Source organism: Camellia sinensis, chromosome 12, assembly GCF_055761805.1.
Source record: "Camellia sinensis isolate YWXY chromosome 12, ASM5576180v1, whole genome shotgun sequence".
NCBI classification, from domain to species: Eukaryota; Viridiplantae; Streptophyta; class Magnoliopsida; order Ericales; family Theaceae; genus Camellia; species Camellia sinensis.
This window is the reverse complement of record NC_138972.1, coordinates 30,944,252-30,971,898: the sequence shown is the minus strand read 5'-3', so window position 1 is coordinate 30,971,898 and position 27,647 is coordinate 30,944,252. Positions and strand designations below refer to the sequence as shown.

Here is a 27,647-nt window from a genome sequence, read left to right as displayed (position 1 = left end):
GCTTGGACTCAAAATCGTGGAGCGAGCAAGGGAGTTGTGTAATTTATCCTAAATCTTATTTGGGTCCTATAATTGCAAAATGTAGACGAAGTTGCAACTTAGAAGCCCCTTAATTGCAGAATGGGTTGGAATTAGAAGCCCCTTAACATTCTTGTAGGGGAAGGACCTCAAAAATGTTATGGGAAAGACAACGGGACATGCTCCAATTTTCAAAGAGAGATGATGTTCTAATAATGGGATTGTTTGTTACAACTTATAGAAATTGATTACAGCTTATTTTAATTTGAGAGTTTGCGTCAAACTGTTTGGTAAAAATAACTTAAATAAACTAAAAAAATAAATGAATAAAATAAATAAAAAACAAGTTATTTAGAAGCTGAGAAAGGAATACTTTTAACTTTTATTTTTTGATTATCATATTTTAGCTTAAGAAAAGCTCTACCAAACAGGTCAAGTGATCAATTAGAAAGGGAAAATCTGATCCTACAAAAAGGCAATGTTCAAGTTCATTTGTAGACTTAACCTGTACAACTTGAATAATGCTAAAATATGTATTTGTTCTTCAACGAAATATTTCACAGAGAGTATAAAGATAATAAGACACATATGGTACACGCCACGAGTGTAACATCCAACTAAACTAAAAGACATTGGCTCAATCCTTCTGTTTCTGCTTCATGGTGTTGAATTGGAAAGACAAATGCTCAAAGAAAAGACAGTTCAAGAGATGAAAATTGTTGTTTCTATGCATCAATCTTGTCCACTCAATGCACAAAGGACTGCTGATTCAAGCACCTCCAAATTCTCAAGCCAATCAGTGTGGATAAGCAAAACCTAACAATTTGACTTGATCGCCCGGTCAGACTGCTAAGAGTTCAGTGAATCATCACTAGGACTCTGATCAAACCCACCATCATCTTCTGGATCAGTGAAGGCTGTCTCAGGAAAGAATTCATGATGTGGAAACATCATATGAAATAGCTGCCACACAGCAAAAGCACCAATCTCAATTAATTTTATATATATATATATATAACAGCAAAACAAATTCCATGGGATTGAGCAGAGATAAAGACCATGTGTGGTCAAAAAGAAAAATGAAAATCCTTCTCAAAAATTATGCAAAGTTGGAAAGACAATACCTTCTTAGTTGCATCTAGAAGATCATTGTAGTTTAGATTCCCATCTGGCATAGGGGTTGAGAAAATGGAATCAAATGAACACTGGAATCAACAAAGGCAACTATCAAAATGCCATTCTCAAGCTCAAAGATGTCAAACCAAGGACTTACATACATAACTCACTTTCATCAGTTCAATATTTCAGATTGTAAGAAACTATGGTAATAATAGAAAGGTCCATTTGCACCACATGTGAACTTTAATCTATCATATCTTTTCCTATTCACTTTCCATAACCATCCCCATTCACTCTCCTACCATATCCTGCTCCTCACAAGGTATCCAACTATCTCCCAAAAATAAATTATTGAAATTCTCATTGTACAAAAAAACTTTTGAGGAGGGGACTACAGAATGGGATTAAGACTAATTGAGTTCTACTGAATAGATATATTATAGTGCCTTTTCTATATCCAATTTTCATACTAATCCCTCCTCATTACTCCTTAACCTAAAACATAGACTCCTAAATACCCAAGGATCTGCCTGTCCCCCAGAAAGCAGTCCGGAACTCGAGTAATCTTGGATTGTTACAACCATCAGAATAAAACCACTTCCTGCTGGGCTAATTGACCAGAGTGCACAGGCAACCAGAAGACTTGACATGCTTGTGGCAGCTCAATAAAACCTCCAATTCTCAAATAAAAGACTCAAATACATAGCACCCCAAAAAATCAACAAACAGCAGGAAAAGGAAAGGGACAAAAGATAAAAACTAACCGTAGCCATTTCCTGTATATATAGAGCACTCCAAAGTAAAGTGGGCTTCACTTCTGCATTCTCACTTTCATCTGTGTTGCTATTTTCAGGTGTTCCAGAAATAGGAACTGAAAAAATAGCATTTACAGCAGCATGCAGTGATTTTTTTCCTTGAATGGCATCATCACACAAAGTTGAAAGATACAAAACATACCTGAACCAAAAAAAAAAAAGAAGGAACAGTATAAATCAACTGATGCAAATTCTTCCCAACATATATCAACAATTAGCAACATACTTGCAACAAATCCATAAGCCAATAATCATAACTCCATATTACAATAACAGTGAATATTTTCATTCACTGACTAAAACTTGAAACAAAAATATAAAAATTTAACAGTGTGAGCTCAAACAATACGAAGTTAAATAACTTGATTGGGTAGCCACCAAAGGGTCAGTCAACATATGGGGGCATACGTTATTGCTATGATCAACAAACATTCTATCACTAGATACTACCCTATTTAATCATTAATTGATGGCAAATGCCAGCCACCACTAAAAGTATATAAAAGGCGTGGACAGGATGGTTCTAGGGCACGAGACTTGATTTAGCATATGTTGGATGACCAGGGACCTACTTGGGATATTTGACTAAACATGAGTTGGAACATATATGGCATTGTGGGCCTCCTAGTTAAATGAAGCAACATTTAGAAATATTTAACCACATGTTTTTATTCAATGTATGCAACCATTAATAGGTTCATTTCATTACAACAAATTTATTCCGCCTATACCTCTAGGAAATAGGAATAGACTTCTGCACCAAACACATGCTTTGTGAAGTCTATAAATAGATGTAACATCAAGAATTTGAAGCATGACGAATGAATGAGAATACAAAATTTCCCAGTAGCTTTCAAGCTAGTTGTTTGATACAATCTTATTCTTTGGTGTGATAGTAAAAGAGGTCCTAGGTGTGATCCCTAAGGTAATCTTGGCATGAGGCCTAGTTGTTCTTAGTACATAAAATGATCTTTTTTCTTTTGGGGGTAGACAGAGAGGACACTCCCTAGTTCCTTATTTGAGAAATCTCCCCTAAAACAACAAACTTAGGTTAATATCAGTAAACCTAAAAATGCACGTCCCTGTTAGCATGAAACTATTAGGAAGTGTTTTTAGGTACAAAAAGCAAAGAAGATCCTATTCAAATTCCATTTTGCTATGCAATTCTTATCGAAGAATTAGAACAGATTTAACCTAGCAGTCAATCAGACATTCCTGCAATCCGAATCAACTCAAAAGCATGCAAATTTTCTGTGCACTTATATAATGATTACATTACCATTACACCTTAGGACAATATGGAAACGGAAGATCAATTCATTTAAAAATTTCATGCGATGTGTAGTTGTGCATTGAAATGGTCTAGCATAAGTCCTCTTTTGTAGGCCTAGTTCTCAATGCTCCCACTCTGTTCATTTCACTAAATATTAGGTTTAGCATAATTGTCAAAATTTTGAAATTGATTAAAATATGTCAACATGATGAATGAAAATTTAAATCCTCATCAAGAGCATGCTACAGACAAACTTACCAAAAAAGAAAGTGTATGCAATGGGTAAAATATCTTTTTCTTTTTTTTTTATTTCTTCAGAGAACTCCAGCTGACCGACCCTGTCATCCAGTAGAAGGCCTCATGAATAAACTTTGGCTACACGCAATCACCCGCAAACTAGATGTATCAGTTAAGCCCAAGTGTTTTGCGCCCCGTGAGAATCAAACATGAAAAACCTCTGGAAATGACCCTGTAGTGGAGCTCCCATATGCAAGATTGGTGTGCTATTTAAGTTAAAAGAAGCGTTAAAAATAAGATGTGCCATCCAGTTGAAAACAGGTTGAGCATCTCAACTGTGTACACGTCAGAAAACAGACCCCTTATTGATCTTCTCTCTCTTCGAAAAGAAAAATAATCCAATATGCAGCCCATTATGAAAGCAAGATGGTAGAAGAATAGTTCACGGCTAACAATAGGTTCTTTTACTTACCTTTATCCAATCACATAATTGGATGCGCAGGCATGATCCAACCAAACCTTTACCTATATTTCTAATCAGACTTGCACACCTAGATATTTTTTAGATGTATATAACATCTCATCCCTCAAGACCATTCTTTGGTTTGACAAGAAAATTTAACTATATTTGAAAATTACACCATCATAAACAGAACTTCAAAATAATTGCCCCCAATTTTGATACACTCTTATTACATCCCAATTCATAGACAAACTCACTGTTAACAAATTTGAGATGCTAAATCCAACGTGTTAGCGGCTGATATTGTACAGTATTGGGCCATTAACGAGAGACAACATGCTAATCAAAATAGCTTTTCAGTCATGATAGCATGACCAATCTAACTCAAAACAAGTACAGGGTTATCAAGGGCCAAAAAAAAATTATTAATTTATTTATTTAGTTTCTTCTTGGTATAATAAGCCCAAGCACAATTACACACTAAACGAAAGATTAGGCTCAGTACAAGGTACACACACAGAATTTGAATAACAATGCATATAATAACACATTCCATTGATAAAAAACAAAAAATACCTGCAACAGAAAATAACAAGAGGTATGAAAGGAAGAAATAAACATTTAATTCAAAAAACAAGTGAGAGAGAAAGGAAAATAGTAACTAACATGCCAGAAGGACAAACAGCTAAACTGCTACCTATCTGGAGAACTCTGATTGACGCAACCTGCTCAGGGTACAGAGCTGGAGAGAAAAAGAGTAGTCAATAGTATGTTGTATTTCACTCGTACAAATTTACAATAATAATTGGTGCATTGAACTCACATTTAGGAGGATATACTGCCAGAAAAGTTGAAACATCTGGCTTTAAGGAACTCTTTGTTATGCATATTCCCCTAGCCACCTTACCCCTAAAATCTTGTAGGCCAAAATCTTTTAATTTAGCTTGCAGGATATCTGGGGAAGATTTAAGTAATGGTGATGGAACAATAAATGATGGACCCAGGATTATCTGATGGCTGAATAATTCCTGACCAGAAGCCACCTTAACACCTTTGTAACTCCCACTATCCTACAAAATTTTCACAAGAACATAACAATGGAATCCATTTCACTTTAAAAATACTAAAGCTCAATTTACGACAATCGTTAATTACAGAAAATGAACACAAAGCAAATGTATATATCCAAACCTTGTCCATTAGTAGAGCATTTACTGGCATTCGAAGAACCTACACAACAGAAGTTTAAATTTAAACAAGAATTATAGCTGGTTGAAGCAAATACAACATTTCTACATCAAATGAATATTAATTTAATCCAATCAGCAAAAACAGTATTAAAAATCAAAGAAGCCACAAATAAAATGCAATATCAGTAGCAGTGCTCCACACAGAGCATGAAACAACAAATGAAATTAAAAACAATTACTATTTTTTGAAGAAAAAAAAATTCACTATCACCGATACTTTTAGCATTCATATCTGGCACAAAAGTGTGAGATGAATGAATGAGAACATGACGAATAAGATGGTTCAAGAAATTCACATGATGTAGTCATAACAAGATATATTTAAGTATAGTGTTAGAAACTGACTACACCTGGTACAATTGCAGAGAAGGGACGCAGGACATGTTTAACAGAAATTTCTATTGGAGGTTGCAAAGGGAATTTTTTTAATTTCATGATTTTGTTGTTAGACACTGTTAAACTAAATATGAAAACAATTAATTGCTTGAGCTAACAGAAAGGGTTATCAGAGAGGCAAAGGCTCCAAAAGGGGGAACAACCCTACCTAGAAACTTCTTGCAATAACATTATCAAATAGCTCAAATCTTTTTCTAAATGAAATACTAGAACCAAATTTCCCCTCATGAGAGAGACCGTGGGTGTGTTTGGTTTGTTTTTGGAGTGATTTTCAAAAAAAAATAAAATTGGGGAGAGAGTTTAGATATTTTTTTGGTTTGTTTGGTTGTATATTTTGAAAGTAGTTTTAGAGTTTGGAAGTTTGGGATGATTTGATATTTTGTTGTAATTGAGGAGATGTGTGTGAGAGAAAAAGTGATTGAGAATGAGAGGAGAGAGAAAAAGTGATTGATTGATGTGTAAGAGAAAGTAATTTTGGAAATTTTTTGAGAAAAATCACAAACCAAACAAAATTTTAGAATTTTTTTTCGAAAACAACTCTCCCAAAAACAAACCAAACAAGCCCCGTGTTTCTAGGTTTTTCACTCCATTTGGATTGTGAGGGAAGGTGAGAAAAGAAATGAGTGTGGTTTCTCAACTAGGTGAGAAAAGAAAAGAAAAGATTATACTTTCTCACTATTATGCTTGGATGAATAAAAGAGAAGAGAATGTAGTTTCTCACCTATCTTGTTTGGATAGAGTAAGTAAGAGAAAGGAAAAGAAAGTGTTTTATTTCATTTTACTAAAATAACCTTCCGCATCAATAAGTTTCGTTTTTTCATAAGGGTGATTTTGGTATTTTAAACAAGTTTCATTAAGTGAAAATTAGTATAAGATCCCACTCCCATTTTAAATAATGGAAGAAATTTACGATATTATTTTATGATGTCTAAGGTCCCTTAACCTCATACCTATATATATCACAAAGAAATTTGACTCTCTCTGTGCGATCTTCATTCTAAGGTGAGTTCATTTCTCTCTCTCCAAAAAAAAACCCTCTCTCTCTCTCTTTGCACATTCCTCTCTTTCTCTCTGCTCCTTTCTCCTCTCTTGGTCTTCATCTCCGACAACAGCACCACCACCCCCACCACCACCACCCCCACCCCAACATTACCATCCCACCGTCGCCTCCTTGCCTCATCGCCGTTTTCCGTCGTAGCACCGCCACATCTCTCTCTCTCTCTCTCTCTCTCTCTCTCTCTCTCTCTCTTCATCTTCTTCTCCGATCAACTCCTTCCCCATGGCGCCACCCCTTCCTCCACATCCTCAACAACGACTTCTTCTCCGGCGGCGCAGATTTGGTCTAAAAGCAAGGCGGATATTCATCTCTACAGTGATCATTTCTCTCTCTCTCTCTCTCTCTCTCTCTCTCTCTAGAATTCTCTCACTTTGTTTTTGTTTGGTATATCTGTATCGATTGTTGTTATGGCGAAATTGACTCTAATTTCTTGAAACGAAAATGTTAAGATCAGCGTTGATAATTTGAGTGTAAATCCAATTGATTTGATCAAAAAATGAAACTAGGTTTCCTCAATCAATCATATGATTTGTATATATACATGTATATTTACAATCTGGTTTGGTGACTTTATATAATCTTCATCAATTTGGTTTAAATGTTATAAATGTTAAGATCATTTTTAAATGTATATAAATGTTGAGATCATTTTTTTTTATGTTTTGCATATAATCTTCATCAATCTGGTTTGGTGACTTTATGTTTTTTATGTTTTATATACATGTATATAATCTTCGTCTCTGGTTTTTTTTTTTTTTTTTTTTTGGATCAAGTTTCTCTAGTTTTATCAAAAACACAAAGAAAATTTCTCTAGTTTGGAGAATTTCTCTGGAAATTCTAGAAATTTCTCTAGTTTGGAGAGAATTTCTCTGGGAAGTCCAAAAAAAACTAAAGAAATTTGCAAACCAAATAAATTTGTGCAAACCAGAGAAATTAGAGAAAATTTCTCTGCACAGTGGGAAATCCAGAGAAATTCTCTGGATCGATGTGTGAAGGATCTTAGACTTTACAAAAATATTGGATAAGGGACCTTAAGAAAAAATCCCCTTTCATTAAACCCAATTCTTTTCTCACCAAATCTCACCACTTTTGGTGAGAAACAAAACACAGATCTGGTGAGAGTCCATTTCTCACCATCTCTCATCATTTCTCACCTTACTTAACCATCCAAACAAGTGAAGGGCTTCCAATTCTCACCATTTCTTTTCTTTTCTCACCAACCCCCTCCATCCAAACAGAGAGTTAAGCTTACAACTTAGTAAATCTTATATATGTCTTTCATTTCCTTGTAATTCAATATGAGTTTGCATTTAAGAGGGAGACAGAATAACTGCTTATAAAAGAGATTCCATCAACCACTTCAAGAATTCAGCAGCAATAACACAAAGGTATACAAGTCCCAGCAAGTACTTGCATTTTCAAAACGAAATCAGGGGCTAGGAAAAGAAAAGGGTTCAACAATTATGATAAGATGATGATGATGATGATATGGTGCTATAACTTTTCTGAAAAGAACTCCGTCATTAGTTTCTATGAGTTAAGTGTAACATCACAAATGTAAAAAACTTGAAAAAAGATGAAAATGTAAAACGAGAAAATGAAACAAAGTTAAAGCGAAAAGTAAAAAAGCAAAAATGTTGGATAAAATTAAAGAAATTAGGACAGTACAAGTCATTATTGTTTCAGAAATGCATCACGAATGATGAAGACAAAGATGTAATATGAAAGGAGACCAATAGTTGGCCAATCAAAACCACAGAACTTACATATAGACAACCTTTTACTGCAGCACGGCGGCAAAAGGCCTGAGGCAATTCCCCTTGACCATAAATAGGGTAAATCAAAGCCCCAAGTGCATTAGAAAACCTGACAAGGATGAGGAGAACAATAATTAAGATTATCAGAGATTATTAAAACTCTTTGTTAGAGGCAAAAAAGGGACAAGATTGCGAGGAGAGGGAGAGAAAGAGAATAAATGTGGAGTCGTCCATCAAGATGGTTCACATGATGACCTCATTACAGCCTCACAGGTATAGGACATAGTTATAGAAAAGCACTAAACTTTTGTTGTCATTATGCATTCAAGCTCATGAAACACTAATACTAAAAAGATGTAGCACTAGTAAGCTTTTTGCTGTAGTATCTAGCCATTTTAGAGAAGCATTGCTGATTTCACCTTTGAAAGATAACACTTAAATGGAAAAATCTGTGCTTTCAGTACGGTCATTATTACATCATTTAATAATCATTAAATTACAAAAAATCACAAAATTACATTGTTCCAAAAGCTTGTTAAAAAGGACATTACAACTTGTCCCGCAATATAGGGTGCTGGGATAGATGCTCCAAGTACTGGCCTAACCTTTCGCATTTTTTGCACAACGTGGCTAACCTTATACTCAAATGCACATTCAGCTCCCAAGCTGTTATTGTTCCACCAAGCAATGGCCCATCTATGAAATTTTGTTGATGCAATTTTATTTTGCTTCTTTTGAAAAGGTATAGGGGATCCAAGCCATTTTTATTTATTAAATAAATAGAATGTTCCCTGAATCTTATTAGTCTTTATAAACTTTTGTGGATTGTGGATAGAATAAAAGGAAAAGTCGTGTGGTTACTCAGTTAGTCATACTTAATGTACTCTTTATCATTTTTTTATCTTTATTCTATACATCTAGGGGCAAGTCTAGGGTCCTTTAATCATTTTTTAAGTCGCAAGTGCCACTCATCTTCTCCATGTTTTCCCATTAGTTTTTACATTTGCAGTTTTAATGACAGGGGGGCAGTTTAGAATTGATTGAAGTTCTGGTAAGAGAAAAAAAAAAAAAAAAAAAAAAAATCATCCAATGTCTTTTAACCTTCAGATTTTCTATTTTCAAGAACATACAACATTATCTTCATTTTCTTTCTTTAAAAGAAATATATGTCATACACTTAGATGCAGAACATTTTTAAAGTAATAGTGGTCATGGTTACAGAATAAATGTTTAACCATAAACAGAAACAAGAACCTGCCCACTGATGAGTGGTAAAGTGCTAAACGATTTATTCCATCTTTCGTCTTCAGAAAATCTTTACAAACTTCCATGTTGTCTTGATCATAATCAGCCATTGCTATTGCATACAGAATAGTCCTACATGGAGAAAGGTTATTTAAGTTACTCAATTCATAATACAAAGAGGGAAAAAAAGAACTTTAGCAAGGAATCCTAAATGACCATCTAAACATATGATTGCATTGAATAGGTATGAACTCCATTAGACGAGAATATGTCTTCCACTAAAAAGCCAGCCATTGCATAGTTTACATGGAAGCATCTATCAAAAAACACCCTGGCTTTTTCAAATTCTCTTCAAATCAAAGAAAATCTCAAAGTAAAGAGAAGACAAGGCTTAATGCAGATGTGTTACAGAGTTGTAACTGACATTATTGACAAAAAAGAACATCTTAATAATATCTTTTAAAAATGGCCATTGCATGGATGGAGAACCAGTATCCCCCAAGTATATCGTTAACACAATGCTTAGGTGAGTTGCACAGATGAAGAACGTCCCTATCCACCTATTAAGATATTAAATGTAAAAAATGGTATATTATCAGGTGAACTAAATCTCGAATCTCCCTTCATGCAGGTATAATGTTAAAAAATATCATTAATTTTGCAAAGGAACAAGAAAGTTTACACTGTTGAAAAGTGAAGGCTCGATTTGGTTCCAGATAAATGAGGGGGGAAATAAAAGGAAATTGCTAATAAATGGCTACATTTCTCAACATTTCCCTTTCCTTCTTCTTTCCAAGATTCAGACATGGGATTTATTTTTTCCTTTTTCTTCACAAACCAACTAACCAAACGCCTATCACACAATGGAACCAAGAAGAGACGAACAATTATTATATTTCTTCTCAAATCCATTTTCACTAAGGAACCATTTCCTTAACAAGATAATGGTGGAAAATGTAGGGAAGAGAAGAAGGGGAAAAAAATCAAATTATTTTGGCTTCTAAACTTAGATTTTTGTTTCTTACCAAAAAAGCAGGGAATTTGTTAACACAAAATTTTCATCAAAATAAATTTTCCTTTCTTTAACTTCACTTTCTAGCATTTTCACTTTACATCACACCATTTTCTTTCTAATCTAAAGGACTCTAAAGCCAAAGCAACCCCCTCTATGCCAAATCAAAAAGTTTAACCCGGTAACCTGAAATTTGCAAAGCAAGTAATCACTACACATACCATGTCAAACATTTATAGAAGAAAACAACACCAATATGCTTACTGAATTACTACTTATTGTATGCATCCACTTGCATATATATGTATTAATTTTCACATAACCTGAAATTTATTTTTATTTTTTTTATAAAAAAAAAATCATACTTTGACACAAATAACATAACAATGAAATAGAGCAATTAACAAGGGCATAGAAACAGAACAAGAACTCTCACTAACAGATATAGAAAGGCAAATACGATTTAATCTTTGGCGGCAATCGCAATTTGTTCAAAAAATCAACGAACGGACTCTCCAAATCCTCATCAGAAATCCTACCACTCTCATCACAGCTCTCATCACCACCATCTGAACCAACAACAGCAGCTTTCAAATGCCCATCAACAAGCTTAAAAAAAATCCCCAACCTCGTCTTCACAGCTAGCCCTAAAGTCGTATCCGAAAATATTGCCGATCGCGAATCGGGCACACTCGACAACTTCCCATCGCCATCGCACACAAAGTTGGCATCGACGCTCTTGAACTCCATGTACTGACTCGCTCCCGATTTGAGCATGAGATCAACGGCCGAGTCGGCGCAGAACAAAACCCTAGGGCCGGCCAAATCCAGGTTAAATGTTCTGGAATGTTGGAGGGGTTCGGGGGAGTGGGAGGAGATGTCGACGTCGGAGTACATGGGTCTGGAGGAGAGATCAACGGCGATGTGATCGGAGGAGGAGGAGGAGGAGAGAGGAGGGGAGTGGTGGGAGGAGGATTGGGAATGGAGGAAGGAGGTGAGGTCGGAGAGAGGGAGAGAGGAGAAGTGGGAGCCGTAGAAGGAGTTGGGGTCGAGGTGGAGGACTGTTTTTCCGGCAGCGGAGGAGGCGGCGGCGAGGACGGATTCCGGGAGGCCGGTGCCGACGATGATGAGGTCGAAATTGGTGGGGTCGATGGGTGGGTAGGACAAGCTGTCGTCCATTGCAACGGAGACAAGTGTTGGGGATGTCTGTCGGCGTACTGGACAGTGCGTGTGCTGGACTAATTCGCAGTGCTCAAGGACGTTGGATGTCTGGTGACGAAGGTATAGAGAGAAATAGAGAGGGAATATGTGTTTATTTATATATTCAAATATGTAGGGGCGAGCATGGTTCGGATTAGATTGAATTGGGATAAAATTAGGATTAATTTGTTATTTATGATTATTGAAAAATTGAAACCGATCCAATTTATTTAAATCATGAAACCAATCCGAACCAATCCATTTAAATACGGATTGGATCGGTTTAGAACTATGGATTCATATAATTAAATAACAAAAATATATATATAACACTTTAATTTCATAAAAACATAAATATAACGCTATATTAGTTCTATAATAGTAACATGTTTTTTTATAATAGCGATATACTGTAAGAATTTAGACCATTATAAATTAAAATTAAAAACTAACAAGTAAAAGTAATAAAAAAAGTTATTATACGGATTTAGGTTTGAATTTAGGTTTTATATAGAATAAGAGAAAATACTATGGAGGACGATGTATAATAAAAATATAGACTATTTGTATACGGTCCGAATCGGTTCCAATCCGGAACCGTGGGGTTCAATCCGGAACCAATTCGTGGACTACGGATTTTTATTTCTTCAATCCGGAATCGAACCACGGATTCAAAAAATCAATCCAAACCTATCGGATTGGACTGAACTAGATCGGATTACGAATTTCACGGATTCCTTGCTCAACCCTACAAATATGAATGAATCAATCGCTCTAAATCAAATCATCTTACGCTGTGCTTGGTTGGAGAGTTGGGGAAAGATTTGAAAAGACAAAGAGAAAAAGTATGTAAAATTATGTAAAATATAGATATATTTTTTTTTTCATATTTCACCTATCTTTTTTATTTTTCTTTTTAAATCTTTCTTTAAATCTCTCAACCAAACACAGTATTAATATGTATTTATATATTCAAATATGAATGTGAATCAATTGCTCTAAATCAAATCATCTTAATGGCCCTGTTTGGTAGAGCTGTGGGAAAATGCTTATAGCTTATGCCTAAACAGCTTATAGCTTATAACTATGAACATAAGCTGATTTCTGACTTATAAATTAAGCATCTCCTGCCCCACTCAAAGAATAAGCTGATTTCTGACTTCCAAAAAGTTATAAGCTATGAGCTATAAGCTAAACCAAACACATCAAAATAGCTTAAATTAAGCTGAAAGCTGAAATAAGCTGCTTTTAAGTTTTGCCAAACAGGCACAATGTATGGAATCTGAAAGGTCGGTCAATCAATCAGTCTATATATATTATTCTATATATATATATATACTAACAGTCCCTCGTAAGTTTAAAAATGTGTTTGGTTGACCAGATTGGATAAGGAAAAATTATAATAATTTGAATTCTGAAATTGTGAATCTCTCAGACTATTTGATTAGATTGGATATGTATATTGTATTTGTTTTTTCATAATATTAGATGTCTGAAAATGACTATTTTTAATAATCTAATGTTTGATTGAGCAGACTAGATAGAATAAATGAACAAAAGACTATTTTACTATTTTTTAATTGTTTACTAAATAATAACAGTATTAAACATACCTTTAACATTTTAATTATTTTTAGCTACATTAAATAAAAATTTATTTTATTTTATTTTTTACACAATTAAATAAATTTTTTTTAAAATTAAATAAATAAAATATATGTTATTTTTTTAATTAAAATTTTAAATAAATTTGTTTTTAAAAATAATAATAATAAAACAATGAAATTAAATAAAACATCTATTAAATTTAAATAATGAAATTAAATAAAATATAAACAAAATTTAAAATAAAACATCAATAAAATATGGGCAAATTACATATACCTCCCTCGAGGTTTAGCTAAATTACAGATATCCCCTAAGGTTTCTCAAATTACAAATACCTCCCTGAGGTTTATATTTTCATAACAAATTGTCCTCTGAAGTTTATATTTTTATAACAATTTGCCCCCTAATTTGTCATGCAAATATAACCTTCAGGGGGTATCTGTAATTTCTCAAACCTCGAGGGGTATATGTAATTTGCCCATAAAATATCTATAAAAAATTATTGTAAAAAAATAAAATAAATAAAATGTCAATAAAAAGTTAAATAAAAGGGCAAATTACAAACACCCCTTGAGGTTTGGTGAAAATACAGGTTCCCCCTGAGGTTTGACAAATTACATCCCGCTCCCTGAGATTTATATTTTCATAACAAATTGCCCCCTGAGATTTTTATTTTCATACAGATTCCCCCCTAATTTCCCCTAATTTGTTATGAAAATTTGACCCTCAGGGGATAATTTGTAATTTCTTAAACCTCAAAGAGGAATATGTATTTTTACCAAACCTTGAGGGGGTGTTTGTAATTTGCCCTAAATAAAATTATTTTATTTTTAAATTGAGACATTTAAATTTTATTGAATTTTATTAAATATAATATATAATTAAATAGTAGAAGTTTAAAATGGTCATTTTACCACCTAATCCCAACAGTGGATAGTCTCCCAAAAATTGTCTCACACCCCTCCCAGGATACAATAGTCCCTCATATGGGGGATAAGGAATCCGGCCGGACTCCATGTCCGGCGGACTAAAAAAAAAAAAACAAACGGCGAATTTGATGCTTCCCCTAGATTACAATCCGCATAGTAAATAGTTACTCCTTATCCCCTAATCAAACACACCCAAAGTGGAAAGATATCAACCATTATAAGTTTGGAAACTAAATAAGTGCACTTTTTGACTTTTTATGAAATATGGGTTGGGTTTGAAGTGATGTGGTATAGAGGTGATGTGACTTAAATAAGATGATGTGACTTAAATAGGTTAGTGACTTTTTGACTTTTTTTTGAAGATGTCAAACTTAGCCTAAGTGCATGTTTGGGTAAGCTTAAAAATGGTAAAAAGCCAAAAAATTATTATAAAAGTCAAAAAATTATCACTATTCACAAAAATATATATATATAAAAAAAATTAACACAAAAAAAGTACAAATTAGCTGTCAACTTCGTATCATTGCAGAGACACGGTACAATGTGAAGTGATGGAACCAAGTACATAGCGAGTGCACAAAATATTTACACAAGACGGTGTTGTTTGGTACGTGAGGCCCACCACGGGTCCTGTTTTGATAATCGGAACCGTGCAATGTATACAACTTGTCGAGTACTATATGTCTGTAAAAAATCACATTTATCGGATATTGATAACTGTATGATCAAACCAGTTTTGTATGAGAAAAATGAACGGTGAACAAATTAACGGTTGACAGAAAATTAATCCGATCAGATACTATTGATATCTGATCAACGTGATTTTTTATGAGCATATATTACTCGACGATTTCTACATATTCAACGGTTCCGATTATCAAAACGAGACCCATGATAAACCCCTCACGGGCCGAATAACACCGTTCAGTCCGAGAGACAAGCTGCTCCTACATTCTACACATTACAGCCCCACCGTGCTGGCTTCCCATACAAATCAGTGTCAGCACACATTTAGAGATGTTAGGGGTAATATAGTAATTTTACTATTTTATACAATATTTTAATGGAAAATTCTATTTCCACATACTCTTTTATCTCTATGTACATAATTTCTCAATGCACACCCTTATAAAATTGGTTTTATGTTTTTGTTCTCAATTCACACCTCACATGTTCCAATTATACCCTAAACTAACATTCTTGTGCACACACCACTTAAATCATTTGTTCCATAGAGAATCAATGGTGTAGACCCATTTTAAATTCCACCTACCTTGAAAACATAGCAACATATTTCACAAGAAATCCCTCAGCAAATCGCTCTATGAATCTTCATATTATACAATAAACTACCTCATTTGATTTTCAGTTACATCATCAAACTGATTTCTTCAATCAACAATCTAGTCAATATCGTAAAAGTCATTATTTGGCATCGACTTGTATCAACATAGATCTTGAAACAACATCATTTTGTATCTTATTCCATTGAAGACGTACAACTCCATCTATCTCTTATTTTTCATAAACTCTCGTTTTTTTCTAGAAGCAATTCGATTTTGTTTATTCGATATCAGTTATCCGAACGAAAAAGGTTTGTTAGATTTTTAACTTCCGAAATATGTAAAAAAATTCGGAACTTGGTTTCTGAAATAAATTTTTTAATTCGAAAGTTGAGTTACGAATCCAAATTCGGAACTTGATTTTCAAATAATAATTTTGGCAGTTGATATCCCAAAAAAGTAGCATGCTTTGGCATTAGTTTACAGAATTAAAATTGTGAAAAAAAAAAAATTTGCACAAAAAAACTTACATTTTCATAACTGCTTTCGTTGTAACCAGGCATATTATTATTTCAATTTGAATTTCCATTAATTTGCAACTCTTCCATCACAAAAATCAAGAATTATGCTAGATTTTAATGACAAAACGATATAATCAAAGCAGTATAAACTTAGAGAGTAAAGCAAACAATGAAAAAACTAGGATTTTTTTTTTTTTTTAACTCAAAAGGTGTATATTGAGATTTTTTTGTTCTTAAAATATATGTACAAAGAATTTTTCTACATAATATTATGGGTGTTGCTGGATGTTTATTATGGTCATTTTTATTTAGGATATAATTGTCATTAAATTAATACTTCATTAAATGTGTGTCCTAAACTAATTAGGTGTGTGGAAATAGAATTTCCCAATTTTAATACACATTTTTTCGTAAAAGTCAAAAAATTATCCCAAACAACCATTTTTTTTTCTTCTACTTTTTTATCTAAAAATTCAAAAAGTGCACTTATATAGTTCATCCCAAACAACCCCTAAATCAGCAAAACGTCCGGGAGGATGAGCCTTGGTGAAGATATCAGTAGGTATCAGTAGAAGCAATGCGGTGGAGATGAACCGTTCCACGAATAACATGCTGACGAATAAAATGATAATCGATGTCAATATGTTTAGTACAATCATAAAAGACGTCATTATGAGCAATTTGAATGGCACTGTGATTATCACAATAGAGAGAAGTAACTTCAGTAGAAGAGACACTCATGTCGGCAAGAAGCCAGCAAAGCCACAAAAGTTCTTAAGTAGTATCGGCTAAAGCGCGATATTCAGCCTTAATACTAGAATAAGCAGTGGGAGTCTGTTTCTTACTGCGCCAACAAATAAGAGAATCCCCTAGGAAGAAACAAAACTCGGTAGAACGACGATCAGTGGGATCCCCAGCCCAATCAGCACTAGAATAGTCATGAAGCTTAAGTGAAGAGACAATGAAAAAGTGAAGACCATGAAACAAAATGCCTTTGAGATAGCGAAAATGCGAAGTAGAGCATCATAATCTGGCGTACGAGGTGTCGTCATATACTAACTGACAATGTGGAAAACATATACAATATTAGGACGAGTAACTGTAAGATAGATAAGGCTACAGACCAATTGTAGATAGAGGGTAGCATCAGAGAGAAGAGTGTCTTCTAGTGGAGTAAGGTGAGCTTGAGGATCAGTCGGAGTAGAGGCAGTCTTGCAATCTGTAAGTGCAACACGAGCAAGAAGATCGAAAGCACATTTAGCCAGAGAGAGATAATACCAGTTGAGTCATGAGAGATTTCCAGACCTAAGAAATAATTGAGAGAACAAAGATCTTTCATCTCAAAATAGCGGCTAAGGAACTATTTGAGGCTAAGAATACCAGTCTCATCATTACCTGTAATAATCATATCATCCATATAAAGAAGAAGAAGAGCGGCGCCCTGAGCAGTCGTCCGAATAAATAAGGCAGAGTCATAGGAGCTAGAGGTGAAACCAAAATCATAAATAGTGGCACTGCACTTGGCAAACCAAGCACGCGGAGCCTACTTGAGGCCATATAAGGCACATTGCAGCTTGTAGACTTTATGTGCCGGAATAGAAGACCCAGGAGGGGGTTTCATATAAACCTCCTCAAGAAGATTCCCATTGAGGAAAACATTTTTCACATCCATCTGAAAAATGCCCCAATGACGAGCGGCAGTAACAGCAATCAAACTACGGTAAGAAGTGAGGCAAGCAACAGGAGCAAAAGTTTCTTCATAATCAATACCATATTCTTGAGTGAAGCCCCGAACAACCAGACAAGCTTTGTATCGCTCAATAGATCCATCAGAATGAGTCTTGATTTTATAAACCCATTTACAACCAATCGCAATCTTACCAGGGAAAGATCAACAACAATCCAAGTATGAGTTTTGTCTAATGACTACAATTCATCAGTTATAGCTTGTTGTCAAAGAGGGTTAGAACTGGCCTCACGATAGGTAGTAGGCTCATAAGTAGAAAAAGTAGTTAAACCAACAATATAATCACGAAGACGAACATTAGGTTGAGTGACTCGTTGTGGACGACTGGAAGGGGCATGCTCAAGAGGGGATGAGCCAGATGAGGAAGACTCAGCAAGACCATCAGGACCATTAGAGAGAACAAACTCGGCGGGATCAAGAGTAAGCAATGGCGTCTCTAGAGGTGGATTATCAGGAAAAAGATCTATAGAGGAATCAGTAAAGTGAAGAATGGGAGCTGGAGAAGATAAGTGAAAAGAGGATAAGGAGGAAAACATTTTATGTTCCTAAAAAACAACGTGGTGAGAGATACGAAGACGTTTAGAAATTGGATCCCAACACCGATACCCTTTATGTTCAATGCCATACCCAAGAAAACAACAAAGACGAGAATGGGGTTCTAGCTTGGTATGTTCATGAGGCTGAAGAAGAACAAAACATGCAGATCCAAAAACCCTAAGTGCGATGTAAGAAGGGGAATTGCCATACAAACACTCGTAGTGTGTTTGATTATGAAGGACTGGAGTAGGGACATAATTGATAGTGTAAACAGTAGTAAGTGTAGCTTCCTCCAAAAAAATTTCAGGACAAGAAAAAGAAATGAGAAGAGCTCAAGTAATATCAAGAATATGCCTATGTTTTCGTTCAGCACGTCCATTTTGTTGGGACGTGCTGGCACAAGAACGATGAGGCTAAGTACCATGACTTTGAAAAAAAGCCAAAAATTCAGAATCCAGGTTGGAACGAAAAATCTTTATGGTTTTGGAAAATTGGGTTTGAACCATTTTTGAAAAAATGTAATAAAGTTGTTTAAGTTCAGAATGATTTTTCATAAGAAATATCAAAGTATAGCGGGAAAAATCATCAACAAAAATAACAAAGTAACACGATCCCCCCATGGTAGGTGTAGGGGATGGGCCCCAAATATCATAATACATAAGATCAAAAGGAACACTAGAAACAAAATTACTTTTATTAAAAGATAAAGCCGGTTGTTTGGCAAGTTGACAAGATAAACAATCCAAAGTATCTGAAAAGACAGATCCTAACTGACCACTAGAAATTAAAAAATTTAAACGACTAACTGATAGATGACCTAACCGACAATGCCAAAGATGAAAGGGGGATAAGGTAGAGGTAGATGTAGAGGTAGCCAATGGAGTGGAAACGAGAACATGAAGATGGATGAATTCATAGAGGCGTCCATGCTTACGGCCGATCTGAAGTGTCTATCCGTTCGAGGGTCCTACACCAAACAACCATTAGCAGAAAAAAGTAACAGTGAAACCATGTTTACATAACTGACTAATGGAAATAATGTTTAAAGTGAGAGCAGGAATAAGATAAACATGAAATAAAGACAAATGAGATGTAGAAACAAAACCAATATGACTCACTGATATGAGAGATCAATCAGCAGTATGGATAGAAAGAATATGAAGAGAAGAAGATGTGGAGAAAAATATAGTAGAGTCCGAAGTCATATGATTACAACTGGCAGAGTCAAAATATTGGGAAGATGTACCTGAGGCCACAGACAAGGCAGTAGCAGGAGGAGTATTGGAGGTGGAGAAAAACTGTTTGATCAAAGTTTCAAGTTGGTCTGAGAGAAGACAGGGGTGGAAAGATCAAAAGATTCAGACTGTAAGAAGTCCTTAAAGGCAGCAGCAGCAGTACGATAAGCAAGCATAGACCAAGATTGAGCCCCGAAATGATGTGAACGTCCCTGTAAATGAGAGCCACAAGAAGATGACCCAGTAGAGGATGGGCGAGATGGATTGTGAAAGCAATCTTGCTGGAGATGTCCGAGGCTAGTTATAGTAACAGCAAGACCTGACTGAACAGTGAACCAGAAGATGAGTAGAAGGAAGCCCGCAATTCTGGCAATAAGTGCACCGATGAGTCGACCGTGTGGAGGAAGTGCCCCTTGACTAAGGAGTGGCCAGAACTAAGTCCACATGTGGAGTGGAGGATGGATCAAGATGAGTTTCTTCAGAGAGAAGCTCCTATATAGCCTGCTCAAGGGAGGACAAAAGGCGTGCAATGTAGTAGGGCAGCCTGGACTGGCTCAAAGTGAGGAGTGAGAGCCATAAGAAACTGAACCAACCTCTGCTGATTGCGATAAGTGATAAAGAGAAAAGTATCCTCAAGATGAGGCCAGACAGGTTCAAACAGAGCAAGTTGATCCCAAATAGAATAAATTTGAGATAGAAAGTCATTAATGGACTGACCAGGCTGTTGGCACAAGCGATGGAGGTGGCTCTAAAGTTGATATTGATGAGCAAGACCAGTAGTCTGATATTGTTCTTTGAGGAAGTCCCAAATATCTTTAGCAGGTGTGGAGACCGAGCCAAGTTGAAAGCGGCCGAACTGAAGGCTAATAAATGTAACAGACATATTCTTAAACTAAATGATGATCTGATAATTTTTTCTGTCTCATTCCTCCAAATGGTCAGAATATTTGCCTGCAGATTCCTCTATCTCTTGGGTTGGTTTAGGCACATCACCAGTAATAACACGCCATAATTTCTTGCCCTTAAGAAAGCCAGTCATGGCTTGGGCCCACATAATATAATTTAAGCCATCAAGGATAATTGAAATAGGATGAGCAGTGTCTGAACAATCCATAGAGACAAAAATAGAAAAAACATAGCATACTAGTGAATCCGAAAGGTCGAAAATAGGTGGAAACCAAGCCAAAAATGAGCAGAGAAGGTGCAGAAAATAGACAAAAAACAAGCCAAAGGTTGAATTTCGGTCAAACAGGGCGCAGGGCTAACGTCAACAAGAGGAAGGCTAATGTTAGCAGGCGTGGCTCACGTTAGCGAGGAGGAGGCGCGGCGCATGATAGCAGAAACGGTGCAGAGCAGGTTAGTAGAGGTGCTGGAAGCAGTTGGGCTTGAGTCGCAACATAACGGAGCGGCTGGATGAAACAGTTGAGGGCCGATGTCAACGCGTAGTAATTAACGTCAGCGATACAGAAGGTGAACGTAAGGGCGCATGAGCGAGTGGCAGCAGAAGTGGGTGATGCTTAGAGTGTCAGGCGGCCCGTGTGGGCGCGTGCGGGCCCGTTTGATGATGATTTTGGTGGCGTTAGAATTGGGAGAAGATTTTGAGCCAGATGATGGTATGGGTGTCTGAAAAAAATGATCTGCGAAAATTGATAATAAGAAATCAGTACCCAAAACAAATTTAAATAGTGAAGGGAAAAAGAAAAGGAACACCAAAAAGTATGATGAAACTTCTGGTGATGAACAGAAAAAAAAAAAAAAAAAAAAAAAACTTTATAGCTCTAATAGCATGATGAAGGTATAAAGAGAAATAAAGAGAGAGAAAATATGTGTTTTGTATATATTCAAGTGTGCATAATGAGCTCCTTTATATAGGAGAGAATACATATGTTAAATATGGAATGAATCAATCACTGTCAATCGAATCATCTAATCTATGGAAGGTGCATTAATCAATCAATCAACCTATATATATTACTATATATATACATACTAACATATGGATTCAAGCAGTAGGTGGGACAGTCGTCAGTTTTCACTGTTGAATTATGTATGGTATGGGATATTTGGCAAGGCCTGAAATTGGCTTGGAGCGAGCCAAGGACATCATTGTCGGTCGGATCATCATAGACTCTGATTCGCCAGAAGCAATTTTAGTTCAATATTTGTCAACATATTTGGGAGCTGCAACAAATCTGCCGTGAGAGCCCTTGGCATGTGATGATGCAGTTCGTCTTGGGTGGATGGGTCTGGCTGGTCCAAGCTCTTCAAGTTCTGATTCAGGCGGATGATTCCACCAGATGACCTGTAAGCAAGTCCAAAGGGGAATGGGGTAGTCCCCCAGTGAACCCTCCGGTGAGCAAATTAGTAGAGGAAGAAGGAAATATATATATAGAGAGAGAGAGATAGAAAAACTTAACCTTCCTCTTGTCTTCGATTCTTGCTTATATCCTTTGGTAATTTCACTGTCCCTTGCGACGTGCCCCCCTTCCGCCGAAAGCCTGTGCCATAGCTTACCTTGTTCAGGGTGAAGGGGCTCTGTTCTGACGGGGAGGTGTTGTCGTAATAAATGTTGTGATGGGCTGCATTAATGGTGATGTGTTGTGGCAATAACTCTGTAGATCTTTGTCTGCTGATGTGGCCTGTGTTTCACCTGCCATGTGCCCGAATGTCATTGGCCCTCCATGCCCAGATGGCCTCCAGCTGTCTTGGGCTTTGTCAACCGGGTTATGCTATGGGTCCCAAGCGATGGGTTTGGGGTTGTTTGCTGTAGGCTGTAAGCCTTATGGGCCTATCCATGTCAGTAGTCCCCCATTTCCGAGTGCAGCTTTAGTCCAACGAAGGGAATAGTAATAAGGAAGAGAAGTGCGAACCGAGTGGAGAGGCCGACCGTTAGGTGTGCCGACCGCAAGGGTGGCCGAGCGGGGGGAGCTGATCGTGAGGGTGGCCGAGTGGGAGGGGTCGTCCGTTAGGCGTGCCGACCGCAAAGGTGTCCGAGCGGGAGGGGTCGACCGTTAGGTATGCCGACCGCAAGGGTGGCCGAGCGGGAGGGGTCGACCGTTAGGCCTGCCGACCGCAAGGGTGGCCGAGCGGGAGGGGTCGACCGTGAGGCGTGCCGACCAGGGCGGCGCGGGGCTCAAAAAAGGGGGGGCGTGCCATGTGATGATGTGAAATGGAAAGGACAGGGTAAGGGGAGAGGACAGTGCATTGTGGCCATACACATGGCAATATCGTGGGGGAAGTGAAGCGTTGGAGCAGAAATAAAACGATAGGTCATGAGGGGGGGTTTTGAAAAGGCGGTTTTGGCGGTTGATTTGAAAGGTTTTTAAACGGGCGAAAATTAATGTGGATCCATGGAATACGGGTAAACCGTGGGTTTTTGGTATAATTCATTTCACCTACCTTTTTACAAAAACTCAAAATATCCAAGTGTTAATTCCTTCATTGCGCACGACACACCTGTGCAACATTTTCTCAACTTCCTTGCTCCTGCGTCAGAAGTGATTCGTAAGCAAACCCTAGAAATGGCACAAGAAGAAGTGGTGAATGTGAGGGTGGACCCTCTGGGAGACGATGATGTAGAAGAGTTAACAGCGCGATATAGGACGGAGACACGAATGGTGGGGGTGGGGGAACCGGTTTGACAATCGCAGGCGTCGGCCCTGATATTGGCTCCAAGGCCAATAAGCCAAGTAGAGTCGGATCAGTGGCACACTAAGGCTGACAAATCCACAATTACTGCGGCGGATTTGGAGGCTATCAGGGAAAAATACCAGATTCCGGCTGAGGTGGAGTTATTGTTGCCAACATCAAGGGAAAGGCCGTCTGATGCCAGGCCAGGGGAGTTTTCCCTTTACGAGAAGGCGCTAAAAGGTGGGCTGAGGTTGCCACTGCCCCAAGTGGTGGTTGACGTACTGAACCGTCTGGAGGTAGCGCCGGGGCAATTGATGCCCAATGCATGGAAGATTCTGCTAGCCTATGCTAGCGCGTGGCCCAAGGCGAATGGAGGAGAAGCCATGGCGGTAGACGAGTTCTTTTCCTGTTATAAGGCTTCGGGGCAGCAAGAGACGTGGGTCACCCTACAGGCAGTGATGGGGAGGGGATTGGTGGCGGGGCTGCCGACATCGATCAAGGGGTGGCGGCCACGGTGGTTCTACGTATCTGCCAATGGGGGATTGAGAGTGCGCACCATCTGGAAGGTGCCCATTAGGTCGATGGAGTCAAGACTGGGGGCAGCGACGGAAGAGAGGGTGAAGAGGGTGAAGGAGCAGAGGGAGAGAGAGAAGGCCAAATGGGACGACCTTGTTCAACCGTCCGCATTGTTTGAGGCAGGGTTGGGACCGCAGCCAAAGGGTGGGGACCTCGACCGAGCAGAATTGGAGGCGAGAAGAGAAGTTCAGGAAGCAGAGGATCAGACCATACTTGCCAAAGCCACGAAGTTGAAGGAAACGCGAGGAGACCGACCGCCTCAACCGATCGTGCGGGAGAGGATCCGACCGCACCCAAGGCCGCTAGGGGGGAAGGACTTAAGCAGTTTTGAGCCACGACTGCCCCCAGTAGATCTTGTAAAAGAACAGGCCAGAAAGAAGGGGGAGGCTCTGAAGAAGAAGAAGAAAAAGAAGAGGAGTGCCCCAGAGAGAGCTGCAAATGAGTCTGGGGCCAAGAGGGCTAAGGTGGCCCCAACTGAGGTGGAGACCCCTGTGGCCAAGGATACCCCAGAGGTGGTGAGGGTCACCCCCATACTGGAGGGTTTGGAGACTATCCCAACGGTGCAAGTAGGAGTTGGGTTGACTGAGGCTGAGCCGAGTGGGAGGGAGTAGACCCAAAGGGGCCCTGCACCTCAGGAAGGAGGGGTCCGTCTAGCCACGGCAATCTACCACGCTCGCGCGGTAGCGGGAAGGTTGGAGGGAGAAGAAGGGCCAGCCAGGGCGGGGGCAGACCGCTTGGTGAAGATTGTGGAGGAGACAGCCCTGCGCTCGGCCTCCGGATTCATTGAGGCTGATCTGCTGAGGGGGTTATGCTCCGCCCAAATGGAGGTAACCACCTTGGCAGGGGCCCTTCTAAGGAAAGCAGGGGCTGCCAAGCTAAGAGCAGAGGAGGCCAAGGCCCAGTTGGCCAAGTTGAAGTAGGAGAGTGCCGACTGGAAGACTGCCCATGCTAAGCTGCAAGCAGTCAAGTTGGAGCTGGAGGACGCACGCCGTAAGGTCGTGTCGCTCGAGTTCCAACTGGCTGGCGAACAGAAAAAGTTGGAGGAGTCTGAAAGAGCCTGCGCCGTTGCGGTCGAGTGGCATGAAGAGGCCATGAGCAACAATGAAGAGCTGGTCAGGCAAAAAGATGAGGCAGATGCCAGATTTGGAGATCTGTTGAAGGAGTTGGAGGATGAGCGCGCTAAAGCAGAGGAGGAGAAGGGGAGGCTCGTAAGGGAGTTGGATACAGAGAAGGCGAAGGCGTTGGCGGAGATGGAAAGTCTGAGGAAGGGAATGGAAGAGGAAAGGGCAACGACGGCAGCTGAAAGGGGGGCCCTGCAGAGAGAGCTGGACGAAGAGAGGGCGAAGGCGGCTTCTGAGAGGGCGGCCTACCCCGATCTGTGCGTCGCAGCAGTGGAGCAATACAAAGGGTCTCCCGAATTTCAGATGGCAATAGATGCTGCAGTCGCCAAGAATCTGGTTGGGCAAGAATCTGGGGGGGGTGGGCCCATCAAGGACGACTGCTGGAGGTAGGACGGAGGCAGAAGTTATTGAGAGCTTCCAGCAGTCAGACTTCTACAAGCACGAAATGGCTGAGTTTTGGGACAGCGGGTGGAAGATGTTCAAACGCAGAACTGAAGAGCTGTTCCCAGACTTAGACCTGAGTAGTGTAATGATTGGTGAAGATGATGTGGCCCAAACCCCCCTGGACGAGGGCATCGAAGAAGAAGAGCTTGTATCCAGCGAAGAGGAATAACCAAGGAATAACCAAGAAGAGCTTCTTCTCTGTGTCTGTTTTTTTATTTTTTTATTTTATTATAATGAACTTGTGTACACATTGTAAATGAATAAAATTTTCGTTTATGTTGTCAATTGACTGTGTTGGCCTGTATTGTCTAAAATGAATGAAGTCTTGTTATAAAAACTGGTCATAAAAATTGGGCAATAAAAATTTCGTGCAAAGTTAAGTTAAAAGTTCCTCCCTGCAGAGTGAGATTGGATTTGTATGAAAATTGAAAGGATGATAGTGGTTTATTGAAAAATTAGATTATGAAATTGTAGAACATAATATTCGAATGGGGACAGAAAAGTAGGTTGCAAATCGTAACTAAAGGGTTAATTGTAAACTTGTAGAGAAGAGATTGGAGAAACAAGCTGGGTGGGGTGGGAGATAATCTGATTAGTAAATGAAATACGTGAGAATACCTTTAGAATCTAACTAAGTAGAAACGTGGTCCTGGAATTGTGAATAAGTTTCAAAATGTGACTGAGTGTTAAAAACGTGGTTCTGCTTTACGAAATTTTATGGAGAGGATGATCTCAGCATGGAGTGCTCAGTTCAGGCTGAGGCTTTGAAGTGCTCAGTCTGGTTGAGGCTTTGAAGTGCTCAGTCTGGCCAAGGTTTTGAGTGCTCGGTCTGGCTGAGGCCTTGAGTGCTCGGTCTGGCCGAGGCTTTGAGTGCTCGGTCTGGCCGAGGCTTCTGAAGTGCTTAGTCTGGCTGAGGCTTTGGGTGCTCGGTCTGGCCGAGGCTTCTGAAGTGCTCAGTCTGGCTGAGGCTTTGGGTGCTCGGTCTGGCCGAGGCTTTGAGTGTTCGGTCTGGCCGAGGCTTCTGAAGTGCTCAGTCTGGCTGAGGCTTTGGGTGCTCGGTCTGGCCGAGGCCTTGAGTGCTCGGTCTGGCCGAGGTTTCTGAAGTGCTCAGTCTGGCTGAGGCTTTGGGTGCACGGTCTGGCCGAGGCTTTGGGTGCTCGGTCTGGCCGAGGCTTTGGGTGCTCGGTCTGGTCGAGGCTTTGAGTGCTCGGTCTGGCCGAGGCTTTGAGTGCTCAGTCTGGCTGAGGCCTTGAGTGCTCGGTCCGGCCGAGGCTTTGAGTGCTGCAAGTGAAAGTGTCATGAGAGCGACATACAGACATTTGAATTATAAAAGCTGAGAACGTCGGTCGAAATTTGCATTATGTATTAAAGAGGAAAATACAACAATGTTAACAATACAAAAGTATGAACTCATTGATAGTAACGCTTCAAATGTTCCGCATTCCAGGGGTGGGGGAGGTCTCGGCCTTCCATGTCTTGAAGTCGGTAAGTGCTTGGTCGTGGTTGGGCTTTCACAACATAGGGTCCCTCCCATTTGGCTGCCAGTTTGCCCTCGGTTGAATTCTTTGTGGCAAGAGTCGCTTCTCTCAAGACAAGGTCCCCTACAGAGAACTCTCGTGGTCGAACTCTGCGGTTGTAGTGTGTTCTCATTTTCTGCTGGTACGAAGCCAATCTGACAGCAGCAGTCTCTCTGAGCTCTTCGATGAGGTCCAGGTCTGTTCGATGGAGCTCTTCGGTTGAGGCGAGATCCGGATGTAAAACCCTGGGGGTGGGCAGACCGACTTCTACCGGAATAACCGCCTCAGCGCCATATGTTAAGCGAAAAGGGGTTTCCCCAGTGGGAGTGTGAGTAGTGGTTCGGTAAGCCCAGAGTACATTTGATAGTACCTCAGCCCAAAGGCCTTTAGCAGCTTCGAGCTTAGTTTTGATGATTTTCAGAAGGGAATGGTTGGTGACCTCAACTTGGCCATTTGCTTGGGGATGACCGGGGGAAGAGAAGCATGGTTGAATCTGGAGATCTGCACAAAATTTTCTGTACTTCGCGTTATCGAATTGTTTGCCGTTGTCCATTGGATTGAGCCATCTTCTCTGAGGAGAGCTGCATTGACTGCGGTGCTCGACACTGCTAAGTAGAGGAAAAGGGGCTCGCCCGTGATTGCCTGTGAAAGAAGGGA

General features: G+C 39.0%; 1 protein-coding gene across 2 annotated transcripts; it reads right to left on the bottom strand.

Annotated features, from left to right (window-relative positions):
- Positions 1-509: 509 nt before the first annotated feature.
- REP (Rab escort protein) lies at positions 510-11,969 on the bottom strand. 2 transcript variants are annotated; one of them, XM_082898275.1, is made up of 9 exons: positions 11,103-11,969; positions 9,640-9,762; positions 8,395-8,494; positions 5,117-5,155; positions 4,749-4,995; positions 4,592-4,667; positions 1,902-2,094; positions 1,143-1,186; positions 510-981 (listed from the first exon to the last, which is right to left on the bottom strand). In XM_082898275.1, exons 1-8 carry the CDS (start codon positions 11,819-11,821, stop codon positions 1,175-1,177), a joined length of 1,509 nt encoding a protein of 502 aa, XP_082754401.1. In that variant the 5' UTR covers positions 11,822-11,969; the 3' UTR covers positions 510-981; positions 1,143-1,174. The 2 variants fall into 2 exon arrangements, with proteins under 2 accessions (XP_082754401.1, XP_082754400.1); XM_082898274.1 differs by having other exon boundaries at positions 1,143-1,223; positions 11,103-11,946.
- Between the last annotated feature and the right edge of the window lie 15,678 nt (positions 11,970-27,647).